At 40.9% G+C, this 19,757-nt stretch overlaps 1 protein-coding gene across 2 annotated transcripts in view; it reads left to right on the top strand.

Moving 5' to 3' along the window:
• The window catches only part of UVRAG (UV radiation resistance associated), a 111,037-nt gene that overhangs the window by 9,031 nt on the left and 82,249 nt on the right, over positions 1–19,757 (top strand). The window contains exons 2-5 of one of the 2 annotated variants that reach the window (XM_063327187.1): positions 8,463–8,580; positions 9,989–10,023; positions 12,306–12,467; positions 14,249–14,323. In XM_063327187.1, coding sequence (XP_063183257.1) covers positions 8,463–8,580; positions 9,989–10,023; positions 12,306–12,467; positions 14,249–14,323 — 390 coding nt within the window. The remainder of the gene's footprint in view (positions 1–8,462; positions 8,581–9,988; positions 10,024–12,305; positions 12,468–14,248; positions 14,324–19,757) is intronic. The other variant, XM_063327196.1, reaches the window with a different exon arrangement.

Here is a 19,757-nt window from a genome sequence, read left to right as displayed (position 1 = left end):
GGTGTTGGCCTCAGGTATAATTCATAGCAGACATAACTTTTTAAAGACTGTTGCCAGAAAGTAGCTAAGCTTTGGAAAGGGAAATGAGTTACTGAACTGCTGATGAATCCCATCACTTGACATGAGGAAATGGAGATATGAAGGGGTGCAGTTATAAGGAGATCCACAAACGATTCATTGAACTAATGATAATTGTGTAGCTTTGAGGGCCTTGCTGACTTCAAGTGCTGCTGAAATGACATTAAAATAGAATTCCAAAAATTCCTTATGGTGAGTCCTACAAAATTGCATATCAAATGCTTCTGCTTTGCTTCTGAAGTAGGTCTGAAATCATGTGCAATTCTCTTAACTGTAAGATGTGGAAAACTGCTTAATTACAGAACTTCTAAATAAATCTTCCTGGTGAGCGTGTAAACTGGAGTACAAGCATTTTATTGTCCTTGCTGTCGTTTTAAGTCACAACACATCTAAATAGTTTCTGAATGCTGTATGTTCCTTTACTATTAAAGGCTTTGCGTAGTGCAGCAAACTTGACCCAAACCTTCTATCAGGTACCTTATGTAGTGGATTTTATCAAATTGGAAAACAAGGCAGCTTGAAAATTTATGTAAAATCGAATTAAGTATGTATTCTTGTCTACCATTTGACTTCCAAGAACTCAAGTTGCATGATTGCTACTTAATATCCAAACTGGTATGGATAGGTGACAGCAAGTAACTGATGAAAATCTGAGGAAGTAGAAAATTGTAATAATGTGTAGAGCAGTGCTGTGTTAATAAATAATCCTCATGTTGGCTAAATACAGTCCATATTTTGATAGTTGTTTTTTTTTTTTAGAACTAAGCTTTTATACTTTTTAAGAAAAGAAAAAAAAAAAGTACTCAACCTGACTGCTGTGGGCTACAAAGCACTCAGAGCCCTGTGTTTTTCTGTTACTTAATTATGACAAATAGCTGACCTTGCAAGCTCAGTTCTGTTAAGTTCGAAACAACTGGATTTGCTGTAGGAACTTTTGTGTTGCTAGCTAATCTCTGACCCTGCTTTAATGCTAGAATAGTTGGAAGGATTTTGCTTAAATTCTTCCAGAGCTACTGTGGATCATAAAGCAGGCAAGCTAGGAAACTCATATGAAAGCCAGGTAAAACAAGAATATGTACCAGCTTGTACAGAGGTCACAGCTGATCCTGAACTGAAAAGAATTTGTGGAATATTCTCGCTTGAAACAATCAGGAGGAGGGCAGCAGTCTGAAAATCAGAGATGATATCCAGAGATTAAGACTTGGTATTTATGTCAAAAACTATCTGATAGGTAGGATGTTCCATTAAAGACTAAGTAAGGAGAATTGGTGCTGAAATTGTAGCCAGTGTTGAAAGTCCTGTACAGTATGTCTTCTGGAGAAAAAAGATTGCTTTTCAGGTAATCGGGCCTCATTGAAAACCCTGAATGGTGATTTGCTTTTGGCAGCTCTGGGGCTTTTATTTCTGTAAATTTTGACTTCGCTTGTACAAGATGATTTCCCAGCCTTCTTAACACTGGTTTTACTTGAATTTACACTTCAGGCAAAAGTAAGGTTGCTTTTTTCTTTTTTTTTTTTTTTCCCCTCCCCTCTACTTATTCTTTGTTGAATCAGAAACACACTCTTGAACCTGTGTGATGTTTGCATTTTACATGGGTTATATGGGATGTCACCAGGGTGCTGTGGTGGGGCAAAAAAAGCCTTTTTTGGATCCAGCCACAGATTTATAAAACTTCTTCCAGGCTAATTGAATTTAAACTTCATTCTGGAAAATGTATTCAAATCTATTAAGTTCTTTAAAAATTATACTACTCCAACAGAATTTCTGAAACTTGCTCATGGGCCTGGAAGTGTTCAAGGCCAGGTGGGATGGGGCTTGGAGCAACCTGGTCTAGTGGGAGGTGCCCCTGCCCGAGGCAGGGGGCTGGAACTGGATGATCTTTAAGGTCTCTTCCAATCCGAACCATTCTGTGATTCTATGATGCAGTAGGCCCACTGTCATTCTTTTATCAACATCTGGAAGAATTTTCAGCCCTAACCCGCCTTTCCCAGAGGGGGCTATACGATGGCTGGCATCTTGGATGGCTGTTGTTGGGAGAAACTTAACTGCCTGCCTTCCTTAAGTTTAAATGCTCCTTTGACACTGTTGCGAATTGATTTAATATGTTAAAGTGTCACTGTTTCTGCTGGGAACAAGAATTCATGAATAGTTCTGCTGAAGGAGCCAGTGCTAAAGAGGGCAGATCGTGCAACTGGGAGAGGGGGGAGGAGGAGGAGACAGATGTGGGACAGAAAGAAGACAGACCTCCCCCTTTTCCCAGCAGTGAGCCATTAGATCATCTCAGCTGCTAATAAAATGATAGGCTCCATGTGATAAAGAATAAGACTTAGCTGTTGCCCATATTAATGACCTGAGCTTCACTATTCATACTTGGAGCCTGAGCTAGTAAGTGTGGTAGATCAGTACTGAAGATAGAAAAATCGTGTTTGGCTGTTTTCTCATCCTGCTTGGATATACTTACATGATTATTTTTTTCCCAGGGTCATCTGATTCTTGTAAGAGAATAATAAAGTGGTTAAGATGGAAGAGGAGTCAGAACTCTCTGTGCTTGTTTTTGCTACCCATTATGTGACCTTGAACAAATAATTATGAAATTCCACAAATACTTTAGGCTGTTGTAGGTAGTTGCTGTTCTCCTTGTGGTTCCACGAACAGTCCTGACCTTATGGTAACAACAGTGCACTTCTCTCTTGTTTTGTCTAATTCCCTTTTCTTCCCTTCCTCCCTACCCCCCATCTCTACAGTGATTTTTATTAATGGTACCAGATTGTTAGATTTAACCCAATAATAAACCCAAGTGAATAGTTTTGTCGCTTCAGTTTCTCAGGCCCAGAGGGAAGCAGCGCGTGGTGCCTGGATCAGTTTAAGCCATGAAGAAACTGCAGTGTTAAAAAAAAACCCTCTGCTACCTTCTGCTCTTGCCTGCTCTGCTTTTGTGGTGGACACATCTATGTAGCTGCAGTGAGCTGAATTGGAGGAACTTTGACTTAAAATGAGCTTCCTCTTTTTTGCCGGTTATAGCTTGGATAAATTCTCTGACCCTCCCCATGAGACTGCACAAGAAAATATTGTGTGGAGTGGGAACAAGTGTCTAGATGCAGAAGGTGGTATTTTAGGCAGAGGGTAGTGAAAGATTAGGGTATCTTAATGTTGAGGGAACTAAAGCATGAAGGGACTGTGTGGTTTCAGTCCTTTAAAGCTCAGAAGACTTGGTAGACTGTAGAGTTCTGGGATCATCTTATGTAAAAGCAAAGTATTAATGAGGATCTTGACCAAAATACTTTATTCTGTAGCAGCCTGACTTGTTTATGGCCTGTGGTATTTCTGGAGAGGTTCCCAGAAAGTCACTGAATGGGAGCACTAGATACGTTAAACAACTGATAATAGTTCTTCAGAATGATGAAAACTGAGTGCTTTGCTTTATTTAAGAAAAAAAAAAAGACCCCTGACTTTTGAGAGAAGCTGGTCACTGCTGCACATGGATGGTCTCACTGTGCTCCATAGCAGCTCTGTCAAGATGCTGCTGCTGAATTCTGGGAAGTGAGTTTTGTGGCTCTGCAGGCACGAGGGATGAAACCTGATGGTAGGCTCTTCTCTTCTGATCTCATCTAAAGCTTTTCTGTATGTCTTCAGGATAGCCGTATGCTTATAACCTGTGATATCTTTACCTCCAGCAGTGTTTTTGAAATATAAACTACGACTCAGGGTTTCTTCTAAGGGAAAATTAGTGGATCTCTTCTGGTTTGTAGTCGTAGATTTTTTCAAGGTAGCAGGAAGTGTTAATTTCTTTCATGTAGGAGTTGCTGTGTAGCAGTTGCTTTTACTCAGTTGCAACTTAGACTGGCAATTAAATCAAATGATAACAAGGCCTAGTATGTAATTTCACTGCTTCATTGACTTGAAGTGCAAAGGACTAGGACAATTGTGGTAATCAAAATAACTTGTGTGTCACAAACCCCCTAGAATGAGCTGTTAAACCTGCTTGACTACTCTGCTAAGCAGTGATCCAGGTACACCTGAATTCAGGCTGCCTGCACTAAATTCAGAGCTGTTGGAAAAGTTAAAACCCTTTTTGATGGTATCAGTTCTGCTTGTCAGAGCTTACCTAAATCACTGCTCTGTTGAAAAATAACTTTTTTTGCAGAAGGCTGTCTAATTAAGATGGCTGGTGTAGTGTCTGAGATCTTCAGGACTGTTGCTGATAGACTGTCAACTGTTAGAGGAGATAGCGGTGAGAATTATCTATACTCATCTGCATATTTTGCTTATCTTTTGTATGAAAGAGGATCCTGCACTATCAGCTTGCAAACACAGCTGGCTTTTTCTGAGCTATGTGACTCATGAGGCTTCCAAAGCTTTTATCACATTTTTGTAGCACTTGTATTTTGATTTTTAAACTGGGCTTTTTCAAATGGCTGTTCTGGTTGCAGAGCATCTCATCTGTGGGGGGATCCTTTCTTGTGATGAAGATTTCTTGATACTTCTATAAAAAGGGAAAATACCCAAAACTTGTCTCTAATGAGAAGCGACTGCTCTTTCCCACTTCATCTAAAAGAAAAAGGAAATGAAAGAACTCAGGATTATTTGCAGCTACTGTATTTGGTGTCAAGTATAATAGGTCATTTCTCCATAAAGAGTTGCTTTTGCAGTTTGAAATGCACTGATACCTCACAGGGAAACACTTTCCACTTTGCTTGTAGAATCATAAATTGCAGAATGGTTTGGGTTGGAAGGGACATTAAAGATCATCTAGTTCCAGCCCCCCTGCCCTGGGCAGGGACACCTCCCACCAGACCAGGTTGCTCCAAGCCCCGTCCAGCCTGGCCTTGAACCCCTCCAGGGATGGGGCAGCCACAGCTTCTCTGGGCAACCTGGGCCAGGGGCTCACCACCCTCACAGCCAAGAATTTCTGCCTGAGATCTCGTGTCAGTCTCCCCTCTTGCAGTGGAAAACCCTTCCCCCTCGTCCCATGGCTCCCCTCCCTCATCCAGAGTCCCTCCCCAGCTTTCCTGGAGCCCCTTGAGGGACTGGAAGGGGCTCCAAGGTCTCCGCGGAGCCTTCTCTTCTCCAGGCTGAACCGCCCCCCCCCCGCCCCCCAAGCCTGTCCTCACAGCAGAGGGGCTCCAGGCTGTATGTAGCTCTGCACATATTTTAAGCTGGTGGTTTCATTTGAATGGTCCTGTCTGCCTTTGGCTGCTTGTTGCTGCACCTTCCCCTCTTCCATCAGCACAGCTGCTTGTAGAGCTGCATTGTGAACCATATTGAGGAGCTGAGCTGGTGAAACTAACCCACTAGAAGACAGAAGTGGTTAATTTTCATCCAGATCGGTTCCCCAGTGTGATTCACTGAGCAGCTGCACAAGTGCTTATTTATTAGTAGTATTAGTACAGATAAGGAGGGCGATGCAGCAGGGTGATTTGGGTGATGTCAGTGATAGCTGACCAACAACACAGTGGGTGTTTTGCTTTGTGTATTCTAACATCTTGAGCAAAAAAGATGTGAAACACATACGAGGTAATGCTTAGTAGAGATTTGAAAATTTCATCAAAATAATACTTACTGTTTGTCACAGAACAGCTGCAAGCCCTTGGTGAAGAATTTTAGAGCCTGTTTGAATTGTCTTTTGGATATGTCTTCATAGTTGATGGGTCTCCTGGCTAAAGCTAATTATCTTTGGTCAGGAGAGGTTAATTAGCTCTGAATGCTGCCTTTGAATTCTGAGGAAATCAGAATAATGCAATATAATGTCAGTGTAGTGGGCAAACTGGAAGGTTTATTTTCAGGATCCAAGTCCTGAAAGATCCATCATGACCTCATACTAAAGAGTGTGAACAAGAAAATTGTCCATGTATTTGGAAACTTGTTCCCTGTCAGCTGGGCTAATGGGACAAGGAGTGGGACAGGAGGGTGGAGGAGAGTGACGGCTAACTTGGAGATTTAAATAGACTTCATTACCTGTTGCATGTTGTATCCTCAACTGTGGTGTGGTCTCACAGCCCCAAATTTAATGTTCCTCTTCCAACTGGTTTGGGAGAAGTGAGACTTTAGAATTCAGGATAAATTCCAGAGTTTGAAGGGTGCAAAGAAGTCACAAACCATGGTGGTAAGGACGCTGCTCTTGTCCAGAGATGCAGGTGTAGGTTATAACACTCAACAGCTTTTTCCAAACCTCATTGCGTGTAGTGAAAGATGAGAAACTTGTTTGGCTTTGCTTGAGGGCTACTTCATTGTAACCTGCTACTTAAACCGGTCGCGCAATTAGTTTGCAATCCTAAAAAGACCTGCAGAAAGTTTCCCCCTTTAGATTAGTTAGATGCTATGTGGGCTATTCTTAAGTTGTAAGGTGTTAAAAAAAAAAAAAAAAAAAAAAAAAAAAAAACAAACAAAAAAACAAAAAAAAAAAACAAAAAACAAATGAAGGGAGGAATTACCATGGTAGATGATTGGTCGGTATGCTACTGAAATTAATTAAAGGAGAACGATGGCACATAAAACCCTTGAATCACTTTTATAGAGAGTGCGATGTATGTTCAAAGCCATTTCTTATGGAATGTTTAAGTTGCTTATAAAAATGGCCAGCAAACCCACATGGCTATAGGGTTAGGTTTGAAATAACGTACAAGGTCCGTGTATTTTTTAAGTGAGGCTTTAGCTTTCTGTTGACATTCTTGATACTAATTTCTAGTGAAGTAAGACCGTGTAGTTCTGCAATTACGCAGCTTAGAAGTGGTGTTTGTTTTGTTATGTTTTTAATTTTGTATTGCATGTGTATGCTAGGGGTATCTGGGCATCCCATCTCAGACAGTTTTTAGTCTAACTCATAAATAGACTTCACACGAATCCACTGGTGGTTTTGAGTGTCACATGAACAGAAATTTAATATTCTTATATATTTCCAGGGAGGAAAACTAATATATCACTTAAGTGATGTTAAGCGATATAAAGTTTCAAATTGTGATTCCAAAACAGATTATAGCCTTTCAACTCTTGTTAAAAGTCTTTTAGGACAAGCTGCAAACAGAAACACTGTCTTTCGGTTTCAAAAGCATTTTGAATCTGCTTTTGGTCAGTGCGAGAGTGTTTCTTTTAAGGTGGATCCAGACTTACAGATCAACAAGCCTTTGGGAAAAAGTAGTGTACTGTAAAATGAAATCTGTGGTAAAAGGAAACACTGAACCAGTTGTTTGAGGCTTGTGGTGGTTTGCGGTGATCCAAAAAGGACAGAGCACCGTTTATCAACACCCCTGTGATAGATGAGCAAGACAGTGGAGGGTTGAGAGATTGATGGGGAGAATGTGATACTGAAGGATTTGGCGAAAACTTTATATATTCGATGTGGCAGTTTGCTGAGTGCTAAGTTCATGGTAGTCAGTTTTAAGCATGCCTGGGTTTTCAAAGTTAAAATAAGAACCCCAGCTAAGCAGTGATTTAAGAGTGACTGGACAGTCCTACAAAATCGCTTTGTTAACTAGTTAAATTTAACAGTAAGCTAATAATGTAAATATTTGTCAAAGACAAAGGGAATAGTATGCTTTGAAGCTGGGAATTTTAGCTACAACTATTAAAGCTATTTGGCATTGGGGGGGTGGGGGGCGGGAATTGATTCAACCTGATGATTTTCATTCGAGATACGGTATTGTAGCAAACTAACACAGTGTTTAAGTTGGATGAAATCACTTAAACTAAAACTTAGTGACATATTCTAATGTATTCAATCCAAGAGAAAAGGACTAGGTTACCCAAGCAGAAGGTAGCTGACAGACATCACAAATTTGACTTCAGGTTCCCTGAAAATCTAGATAGGTCTGTCTGATGTATTTTTACTTTCATGTAAGGTTGTAAGAGCAGTTTCCAGGATTACTGTGAATTCAGGAAGTTTTGTTCAGCCAAGTTACTTCTGGCTCTGGATTAGGCAGTGGTTTATGTTGGAGCTCTTTTTTCACCAGTGTTTGTTGAAAATAGCTTTGGCGAGGAAGTGTTTCCAATGTCATGATGCAGAACACCTGGGTGATACTGCTGCTGTTTGATGCTAATAGTGTCACATATTTGCTTGAAGCTGCTCAAATAGTTGGAGTGATTTAGACATGTGGAATAAAAATTACGTATAGGACACGAGTAAGAATAGTTTATCTTGTAGATCAGTGTTACTTAATCTGAGCTCATAGGTGCTAGTTGTTGCTTGTCCAGTCGGTTTCCTATGGCTTTGCTGAATGCTTATAGTTCACACGAGCTTTCTGCCAAAGAAAACCGAGCGTTTGGTGGGATTTTTTTTTTGACAATGGTGCTTTGGAAATTGTTAAAATGTTTTAATACAAAAAAAATGAAAGGGTTCAATTTCAATCCAAGGAAGTTCTTTAACTATTTAGGTTTTTTCTTATTTTTAGCGTCGGCTTCGTCATCTTCGGAACATCGCTGCACGTAACATTATCAATAAGAATGGTTATCGCCTCTTGGATACCTACTTCACTCTTCACTTGTGTGATAACGCCAAGATATACAAAGGTAAACCAGGCTCGCTATCAACTCTTTTACAAGTTAATCATTGAATTCTTATGATCTGAATTCTTTCATGTTTTTGCCTCAACAACCTGCTGCCATTATTTGCATCACGTGTACTAACAGCACTTTGTTTTCTTGAACTTCATAAAAGCTTTCAGTGTTAGCAGGCAAGGAAGTAAAACAGATGATGGATGTGGTTGGGTCTCTTAAATCAGCCTCTTTTTGTTTAACCCCCCCCATTGATAACTTAAGAAACCTGGGAACTTCCAAGAGCACAGAAGAACTTTTGAGGCCTTAGTTGCTTTGTGTCAGGGAGAGTGTTCCACCCTATAGGTACCACTTATTTTATGGAGCATAACCCAGAATTTACTATTAACAAATTTTTCCAGAAATAAAATTGTCAGCCAATGACAAGAAGCATCCAGGCATCTGTTCTGCTTTTGATGACTGCTTTTGAGTGTTAGATCTCATTTCTCTTTAATGCTTTGCTTTCCACTACAATGTATAGCTCTTCATTGTGGAGAGATGTTATTAAAATATGTATTTTTAGGCTGCTTTTGATGTGATCGACAGTTGGAGCTTTGCAGGCAAATTTTTCTTCTCCTAATTTCTATTTTCAGCTAGTGTAGTTGAACCTTACTTTTTCAAGGTTGCTCTTATAGAAAGGTAAGAATACATAAGTTGAGCTTGCTACCTGTGCTTTCTTGTGGTAGTTGGTTGAACCTGTAATGCATCACGATTTCTGCAGTGTTTGGTGTACGGGACTGTTCTGCGCTCCATCAAAGCTTTATCCTTGGACTCCAATGAGGCATATTGTACAAAATCTGTATTCCAGCCTCCAGAGCTGTGTATCTAAAGACTTTAAGCTCTTATTTTGGCTGGGAAAGCCAAGGTCGTGTGTCAGCAGTTGCTTATTTCCATTTAAATACAGGGTTCTTGGCACCTCTGTGAGGTAATTTGACTGTTCACTTTCTAAGCATCTGGAACAGGTCACCCTTGCTCTTCAGGAAAGCAGTGCAATTACTTTATCCCTGCTGCAGTCCTCCCGGAAGATGTCATATGACAAACTCTTGTCACTTTGCAAATGTCATCCAAATATCCTAAAGTACCGGAGCATGTTCTTTCCCCAGAAACCAAAACCTCAGTAAATCTTGAGGGTTATCTTGGATATAAAGATGAAATGCTAAATTTAAATAATGGCTTCTAATAATTAAGTGTGAATGAGTACTTTTGGTCAAAAGCACGACTGCATTTAAAGTCTTCCTTGTGAATCTGTTACTGATAAACTAGTCCCACAAGCATTTGTCTTTCATGAGTGTTAACTTATTTTAGCTTTTTCTATTTCAAATGCTAAGATCTGTATCGGTGTCTAAGCTAATCTAAAGGTGTCTTTTTACTCATTTTTCTTTAGAATTTTATAAGAGTGAGGTGATCAAGAATTCTCTGGTAAGTTATTTTAATATGGAAACGCTTTCTTTTAAAAATTGTGTACTTATTGAAGTATGCTGATTTCTCTGCCGAACACCATAGATGTTAAATGTGTATTTCTACTCTTCGGTTCTGCACATTCTTCTCCTTTCCATGTTCTTTTCACAAGGGTTGGAATAGCGAGTTACTGACTAGTAGAAATAAATGGACATTTATGTTAACAGCTGTGACGTGATGATCTGTTGGTATTCCTGCAGATAGGACTAAATGCTCCAAGGGTAGGGCACTTTCATGTGAAAACTGTTCAGGGCTCAGGTTAAGCTTTACAATATATAACCATTTTAAATATGGAGAACACCAAACAGGCAAAGTAATATTAGCTGGATTTTTACGGGCTTAACTTCTTTCAGTATCCGAGAATTGTATGCATCATAACTCTGGTTTGTTTGCAGTTCATCTTTTTACTTTTTTTTGCTGTTCTTGGTGATGTTAGCAACAGAAATAGCTGCTTTTATTTAAACGTCTGCAAATTGCTTATTCAAGGAGCACTTGTATGTTACTGTGCTGGGTGTACAGATTCCTTAGAAGCTCATGCTCTGTGGTTTAGCAGCCTTGGTGTAGAAGCAGAGGCCCTGCTTGCAACACCCCAAATAAAGGCAGAGTCAAAGTGTTGCAGAATATACCACCGATTCCTTTGAACATCTTTTTGCTGTAGAGGTGAACAGTAAGGAACGTGTACCTGCATATATATAAAAATGTATATTCTTTGAAGAGGTAATAGCTTTAAGAAACTGAAGCTTGAAAATGTCTCAGTTTCTAAATTCTCCAGTTCAGTGAAGGGACCAGAACTGAACAGTTTATTACACCTGAGAAGGGGTAGGTCTCTTTGTGGGAGTAGGATGTTGCAAGTGTTGGGTAAGGGAGTTTGAAAACGTGCTAAACAGACTTTTTAATGTCTGTGTTAACAAGGTAGAACTGTGCCATTTATAGCATACTGGGCTGTAAATGCTTTGAAACCCTCCTGAATGGAGGAAGAGCTCTCTGTCCACAAGGCTGTTTAACTTGTCAAAGACAGAAGTTCCTTGAGACTTCAGGATGTTGAGCTCTGCCTATTCTAAATCAGGAAAAGGAATAACAAAAAGGGAATCTAACCAAAGGAAATGTGAGATGGAATGACAAAAATCTAAATAAAAGATGTCTTGAGCAAATTCCGTACGTAATCTATGGGTATTTTAATGACCTGGTATTCTTGTGCCTGAATAGCTACCAAATATCCCTTCTCCGTAGGAAAACTTGATTAATGCATTCCTTCTGTAACACTTACTGGATAACTTTGTCCCTCCCTTCTTTTTAGAGGCATCTTATTCTAAATTGCCTTATACCAGTTCAGAGATGCTTGGCCTGTTCCAAGCTGCTTAAGCGCTAGAAGGAAAGGCTTGTTCTGTCATGGGATGGTGGGTTCCTGCCTTTGCTTTTGTTTTGGAGGAGCTACTATTTCTGTTTGCGGACAAGGAGGGAGATATCTATAAAAAAAACCACTTTCCCACTTTTGCATTTGGACACCCTGTGGAAGTCCTAAAGTTGGTATTTGGCTCTTGGCACTAGTAGGTGTTGGATTGACTTGGTTTGGTTGCAGCTTGGGCCGATTACAACAGTTCCCATAAATCTTTAATTTAAATGTTCTTGGAATGTCTCATGTTTGCAAATCTGAGTTTTAATGGAATGGATGTTTGCAGTTTATCTTAATGTGTGCTGCTTCTGTAAAGCTTGAGATGGAAGCTTGATCTCTTGGAGTGCAGAAGAGCTCTTGGTGACAAAGTTTGAGGACTCCCATGAGCATCAGTCAAGGAGGAGAAGAATGTGAACAAACCTGTCAATAAATTGTGCAAACTTAATTACTGGGGAGTAGATCAGCATTTTAGATTTAACTTTTGCAGTGTAAGCTTTACCCTAGTTTGCAGAAGCTGAATTGTAACCTGGAAAGGAATCTTACTTCCACTTTTAAAGTTCCTGATTTGTCTAAGCTGAATTAGTAAGTTCTGAAGTAAATTTTTCAACATCTTTTAATGGAAGGAAGCAGAGCCTACTGAGTTTCTAAAATACTTTACAGCATGTAGCTTTTAACCCAGGAATTCTGTCTAGAAAACAGAATAAGGAAGCAGCAGAGCCTGTTGGTTTTAACTCTGCGTGAACCTCAAAATGGCTGCTATTCATTATTATTAAGGTTTTTTAGTCTTTGAAATGGATTTGACCACTTTCAGCTTGTTTGAGTTGCTTTGTCCCTCTTTGAATACCTATAGAACCCGACATGGAGGAGTCTGGATTTCGGAATAATGCCTGATCGTCTTGATACCTCTGTCTCCTGTTTTGTTGTGAGGATCTGGGGTGGCAAGAAGGAGCACTTTCAGCTTTTGATCGAATGGAAGGTCAATCTAGATGGGCTAAAGTACTTGGGCCAGCAGGTAACGTAAAAACAGTTTTTCCTCAACTTTTTACTTAGGGAAACAAAACATCTGGATGAACAAATTTATAGAATGCTAAGAAAGGAAATGAATGCATTTGAAGGATGTATTTTAAAGTTTGATTGCAGAGGTTCATGTTAGTTTACTTCAGAGCTTTAAATCTGGACTGGCTGAATGTTTTAAGCTACCATTGTTCACTGAGGCTCTTAAATAATAACACTCGGTGCTTTAAATTGCAATGCCTCAATTTAAGAAAATAGCATTACGATTGTACATATAGTTAAATGAACATAGATCATAATTGTTCTGTATATTACAGTTTTAATCCATTCTCATAATCATGACGTCCCATCAGAGATCTTCAGTCCAAGGAGCTTACTGCATAAGATCTGTTTTAATTCTGGTATTTGTCTCTTACTATAGCCTTTTGAAAGAGTTGAAAAGTGGGGTGTTTTCTGTATTGTGGAGCTTATAATAAAAAGGTCTCAAAAAGAAATAAGTAATAAAAATAATGCTACCAAAAAATATGGTATCTCTTGAATCAAATAGATCGTTCTAATTCTACTGGGCCCTTTTTCACTGATTAACTGATAGGATCTATTTAGAATAGCTCATAGTATATTTCTCACGTTAAAATGAAGATTTTTTTTTTTTTTTAAATTGGGATATTCCAAAACCTGTGAAGAAAGATTTATAGGGAATGACTGCTCTAGCTTCACATGGTGCATTGGTCCTGGCCAGCACCCCCTGCACTGGTGGGCTGGGAGTGAGTCAGAGGAACAAAAATATGGAAAAACTTGTGGGTTGAGATAAAGACAGTTTAATAACTTAAAGAAAAAATAATTAAAAGTAAAAAAGGGGGCGGGCAGGAAGAACAACACACAAATGATGCGAAGGTAGTCATTCACCACCTCCCACCATCAGACTGATGCCCAGCCGGTCCCCGAGCAACAGCTACTGACCCCTGTTTTTCCCCACTAAGCACAATGTGATACGATATGGAATATCCCTTCTGTCAGTTCGGGTCAGCTGTCACAGCTCTGTCCCCTCCCAAGATTTTGCCCACCCCCAGCCCTCCTCGCTGCGGGGGCAGAGTGAGAAACGGAGGAGACCTTGATGCTGTGCAAGCACTGCTCAGCAATAGCTAAAACACTGGTGTGGTACCAACACTGTTTTAGTCACAGATCTAAAACATAGCACCATATGGGCTGCTATGAAGAAAGTTAACTCCATCGCTGCCAGACCCAGTACCCTTCAGCGTAGCTTTTTTCTATTTTTTACTGGACAAATAAAATGACTCCCTAGGGAATATTCTGTAGTGCATGATTTTATTTGAAATAATGTTCTTTACATTAATAGCAGGATATTAGCTACAATACTGAACACTAATTTTGTGTCTACTGTGACGACAAAAGCCTAATCTTGGAATATCATTTTAGGTAATAATCACGTGAAAGCTAATTACTCTTGAGACTTACCTCTTTGATTGGTTTCCTGGTCTCTTAGTTGTTTTTGTCAGCTGGAAATGCAACCATAGGAAAGATGCTCTGGCATGTGTTTCTGATTTCAAGGTAGAATGGCTGAACATACTCAGTGACTGTTGTTAAAGCTGGGAAGCAAATGCATTTTCTATGGTTAAATTCAGTTTTCTCTTAGGTGTCATGTGTGTCTAGAATTACAGGTGCTGAAAAACCGCATTTGACTATCAGAGAGTGCTCGTTTGCAGTGTAAAATCACAGTGAGGTGACTGTAAAACAGTTTGCTTTCTTCTCTTCTTGCAGATACATGCAAGAAACCCAAATGAGATTATTTTTGGTCTCAATGATGGTTATTATGGAGCTTCATTTGAACAGAAGGTAAGGGTAACTTGTATTTGTTCTGGCTTGTTAGTACGGGTGACAAGCTGAAATTCGACTTCTAAAGTTAGATTTTCACACTTGGATGCTCAGAACATTAAAATGCTTAGTTTTGAGAAGGAATACTTTTTTGACATGACAGATAAGAACTGTTATCTCGCCTCTATTGCATGGACATCTGAGCTGTTCTGGGAAGACTTAAAGCATAGAATTTTAAGTCCCCCCCCAAAAAAAAGCCTGGTTACTGAAAATAAGCTTTGACTTTATTCTTTGAGACAGACACTTTGTTCAAATTTTGAACATTTTGAAAATGGTGTGGCTGTTAAGACTCATTTTAACGGCAAATATAAAAGCACACTAAGTTTTGGTTCTCGCTCTTAAAACCAGAATTTGTAGCTTCTGAATTGGAAGCTATTTATTTGTTCTGTGCCACAACTGTTTCACCCCATGTTTTTTTTCCAAAGGCTTCATTGTAGTATTTGTCCTTGTTCAGCCAATATTGTGATTGCAGCAAATTAATTATATGGCAGTGCCGATTACTACATCAGTGATGAAAAGTTTAAACTTCCCTATTGTACATAGCACAGCCGACAGGGTGGTTTTTAATCCCAAATTGCTGGTGGCAGTACTGTAGTATAGAATCATGGAATGGTTTGAGTTAGAAGGGGACCTTAAAGATCATCTAGCTCCAACCCCCCTGCCCTGGGCAGGGACACCTCCCACCAGCCCAGGTTGCTCCAAGCCCCGTCCAACCTGGCCTTGAACCCCTCCGGGGATGGGGCAGCCACAGCTTCTCTGGGCAACCTGGGCCAGGGGCTCACCACCCTCACAGCCAAGAATTTCTGCCTGAGATCTCAGCTCAATCTCCCCTTTTTCAGTGTAAAACCATTCCCCCTTGACCTGTTGCAACAGGCGCTGCTCCAGAGTCCCTCCCCAGCTTTCCTGGAGCCCCTTGAGGGACTGGAAGGGGCTCCAAGGTCTCCCTGGAGCCTTCTCTTCTCCAGGCTGAACCCCCCCAACTCTCTCAGCCCGTCCTCCCAGCAGAGGGGCTCCAGCCCTCCCAGCATCTCCGGGGCCTCCTCTGGCCCCGCTCCAGCAGCTCCGTGTCTCTCCTGTGCTGAGGCCCCAGAGCTGGAGGCAGCACTGCAGGGGGGTCTCCCCCGAGCGGAGCAGAGGGGCAGAATCCCCCCCCTCGCCCTGCTGCCCACGCTGCTGGGGATGCAGCCCAGGCTGCGGGGACGTTTCTGGGCTGCCAGCGCACATTGACGGCTCATGTTGAGCTTCTCATCCACCAACACCCCCAAGTCCTCCTCAGGGCTGCTCTCCATCCATTCTCCACCCAGCCTGGATTTGTGCTTGGGATTGCCCTGACCCACGTTCAGGATAGGTTGTGTAAGGGTCCTTGGCTGGAGAGAAAATGACTCCTTGACACACAGCTGCAGTTTCTGCATTAGCCACAACCAGCAAGTCCAGTCTTGTGGGGATTTGAATGGAAGCAATGACTTTATAGTCAGGAATGCAGGTAGCTGTTCATATGTGGGGAGAATGGAGCAAGGGACAAGGTGGCCATGTGTGCAGAACTCTCTGGCTGATGCAAGCCTCCGAACTTTGGTGTTTTGATGGTTATCCTTCAAATTGTAGATTGTATCTCAGTTCGGAGCTCAGACTGTGCTTCCTGGTGCTGTTAACTTGGTTTTCCTGAGGCAGGATGCAGTTCTAGTTTTTCAGGATTTCTGTATTAATGATCTGGACTTGAATTCAATGCCGATTCACTGTCCTCTTTCCTGATTGTTTGTTGTCAGGACTTGCTTCCTAGCTCATAACATTTAAAAGTACATCTCAGTTCTTGTACGTGTTCTGTAGCTAAGTTGCAAATACAGTCGTAGCCCATGGAGAGCACAAATAATCTCCTTCTTTGTCCTTTCCTATAATTTATTCAGCTCTTTCTGGCTGCAAGAGCTAGAAATTTATTTTGTCACCCTGCTTTATATCTTCCAATTGCTTTCTTTGTCAGTTCCTTGACCTAAATCTCTTCCTGTATAGCACGTACCTCCTGTATTTAAGTATCTTATCTGCCATTTAAGCCAAACTAGTTGGGACAAGCAAACTCCTCCTGTAACCTTCAGAAGCTGTGTGCACCTAAGGGGTATTTCTGCTCTTAGTTGGTCTTGCTTTATAATTTTCCTGTCAATGCGGGATATTCTGAATATTATACAGACACTTTGGTTATACTAAATATTATTTATAAAGTGCCACCTGAAATCTTCTGTAGGAAGGGATTTTTCGTGTCAGGAAACTGCAATACAATGTCTTTTCTGCTTGGTTGTATGGATATTTTTCTAATCTCTTGAGGTGTTTTTTTTTCTTGTGGTGGTGGCAGGTCTCGTAATACTTAAAGACATCTTAGTCATAAGCCTCAATTTTTGAGATAATATGTGGATGGAATAGTAGTCTTAGTTTTTTTTATGCTGGCACTTATGAAACCTCATTATGAAAGCAAATGTTTACAAATACCATTTTGCAAGTCTAATGAAAACCTTGTGCACAAAGACAATGTTGGAAGTATCCTCTATTTTTGCACATCTTAGTCTGACCAAAGTTAAGGTATGGTACGCTTTTTTTTAATTATTATTTTATCCCCTCCCCCCGCATTGCTCAAAAAACCCCCTTATTACTTTAATAATTCTTTTGCCTATGAATTAAATTGCCAAAGTAGATTTATACAGTCTTAGAATAAAGTGCATTTTATTAGTGTATTAAATGTCTTTTAATAAGACAATTAAGACCACTTATGAGCCAAAATAAGAAAATTGTTGGAGGCTGACTAAACCATTCTGGTGATATTTCATGAATTCAGAGTTTTAAAGCCCACTGCAGATGTACTTCTGAGCATTACTTGAGCCATCTAGAGCTACAGGCAAATTCCCATTTTTTCAGTCGTGTGAACTTACCTGTGATGAGGGAGATGGGAGCCTGAACGCTATTGTAGCAGAATAAACTCAAGTAGGACAGGAACGTTAGGCACTGTCCCAACTATGATTTTTATTGCTGAACATTGTAGATTTATTGATTGAATAGAGATCTCCCTCATAATATCTACCTGGTAAACGGAACCACCAAGAGCAGTGTTCTCAAATAGGAATATTCAAATTGCTAAATTGTTTAATTTAAAATCAAAGCACAGGAAGCTTACAGGAACCTAATGAAATTCAACAAGGGCAAGTGTAGGGTACTGCACCTAGGGAGGAATAGCCCCGTGCACCAGGACAGGTTGGGGGCTGACCTGCTGGAGAGCAGCTCTGCAGGGAGAGACCTGGGAGTCCTGGTGGGCAACAAGTTGTCCACAAATGAACAATGTGCCCTCGTGGCCGAGAAGGCCAATGGCATATTGGGGTGCATTAAAAAGAGCGTGGCCAGCAGGTGGAGGGAGGTCATCCTCCCCCTCTACTCTGCCTTGGTGAGGTCGCACCTGGAGCACTGGGGCCAGTTCTGGGCTCCCCAGTTCCAGAAGGACAGGGAACTGCTGGAGAGAGTCCAGCAAAGGGCTACAAAAATGAAGAAGGGACTGGAGCATCTCTCTGATGAGGAAAGGCTGAGAGCCCTGGGTCTCTTCAGTCTGGAAAAAAGACGGCTGAGGGGGGATCTTATCAATGCTTATGAATACTTAAAGGGTGGGTGTCAGGAGGATGGGGCCAGGCTCTTCTCAGTGGTGCCCAGTGACAGGACAAGGGGTAACAGGCACAAACTTGACCATAGGAAGTTCCACCTAAACATGAGGAGCAACTTCTTTCCTGTGAGGGTGGCAGAGCCCTGGCACAGGCTGCCCAGAGAGGTGGTGGAGTCTCTGTCTCTGGAGACATTCCAGACCCGCCTGGACGTGTTCCTGTGCCACCTGCTATAGGTGACCCTGCTCTGGCACAGAGAGGTTGGACTGGATGGTCTCTAGAGGTCCCTTCCAACCCCTCCCATTCTGTGATTCTGTGTTTCACTAGGTAGTGCCCTTTAGCTGCTGTTTTAGAACCTTCAAGCCCACTTGTACGTAAGGTTACCTTCAAAATGCAGGTTGTGCTGAAAACACCTGCTTTGTAGGAAGCTCCTGTCATCTAAAGGAGCAAAGTAGAAAACTCTAGCAGCAATACTGGTGGAGAAATTCTAGGTAAGCAAGGCAATTATAGGATAGCAGTTATTGTCTTAACAGACTAAAACAACCATATCCAGGGTTTCAGAGTTGTTAATGACTTCATTTTTTTTTTTCTGCTGAATGTCAGAAAGCCTTTTAATCCTTATCCTTAGCGATATTTAGGTATTTGGAATTTTACCCTTCTTCCATCTCTTTTGTCCAGCAGCAACTTGGCTGTTGCTGCTATGCAGCAAAAAAATAAATGTTTTCTTTGGGTAATATTCTCGTTCAAGTCGTTGTTTTCCTGCTGCAATGGATGCTTAGCTCATGGCAAAAAAAAAGTTGGGAAACAAGGTTTCAAAAGCCACTGTGTGTGTCTTCTGAGCCCTGAAGGGTATTATTGCTTTATGGTAGGTGTCTGACAGTGCTCATGTAACTCCTTGAGCATTTACAGCTTTTCATCTCAATGTAACTACAAATGTGTGCTGCCAATATAGCTGCTTTGTTCTTAACTACATTTGACTTTCACATAATTGTACCTCCGACTTCTGCTTTTGTTCAAGCTTTTTTATTATTTTGTAGTAAATTGTGCAGCAATTTTGCTGGAAGATTTCAGAGGGATTCTGCTGCTTTCATCATAGCTGTGTCCAGTTTATTTTCCTCTTTCCTTTCTGGCATGGGACCACTGAAGCACTTGTTCCTCTCTCTTTCACCTTTTCTCATAATCGTACACTGAAACTCTATTTGGATTTGCTTGAACTGGACCAATGTTTGAATAAGGTAGATGTCAGCTTCAGAGATATTTTTTTTGAAGCTGTCACGTTTTACTTAAAGGATTCCCCCTCCTTTAGCTGTTTTCTGAATCTTCTTGGTCTTGTCCGAGACTTCATCCTTGTGTGTAAAATCGCTTTTGATCCAGGTTAAACAAAATCAGTTCTGGGTGCTCCAGGGGCTTTCTTAAATACAGGTTTCTCCTTCTCTGGTTTCCTCAGTGCCTTCCTGGCTTTCAAATTTTCTTTCAACCATTTTATGCTTGCTGCTACTAACTGATAAGATTTGCCCTTGCTCTTGCAGTGATATCTTTTCAGAAAGTGTATTTAGGGAAGCACATATAGCTTTTAGTTAATGACTAGCTTTCTGTTCTCTCCTTAAAGAAGGAAAACCAGAAATAGTCTATACAGCTGTCACAACTCAAAACATTTGGTTGTGGTCAGGGGTACAGGGGAACAGAAGGATATTCTTCAAGGATATTGAATTGTAGCTACTCTTTCAACCGTCAGGCAGGAAAGACCCTTATCTTTGGAAAGCTGCATC

Source organism: Chroicocephalus ridibundus, chromosome 1 (genome assembly GCF_963924245.1).
Source record: "Chroicocephalus ridibundus chromosome 1, bChrRid1.1, whole genome shotgun sequence".
NCBI lineage: Eukaryota > Metazoa > Chordata > Aves > Charadriiformes > Laridae > Chroicocephalus > Chroicocephalus ridibundus.
This window is presented reverse-complemented; position numbering and strand designations above follow the sequence as displayed.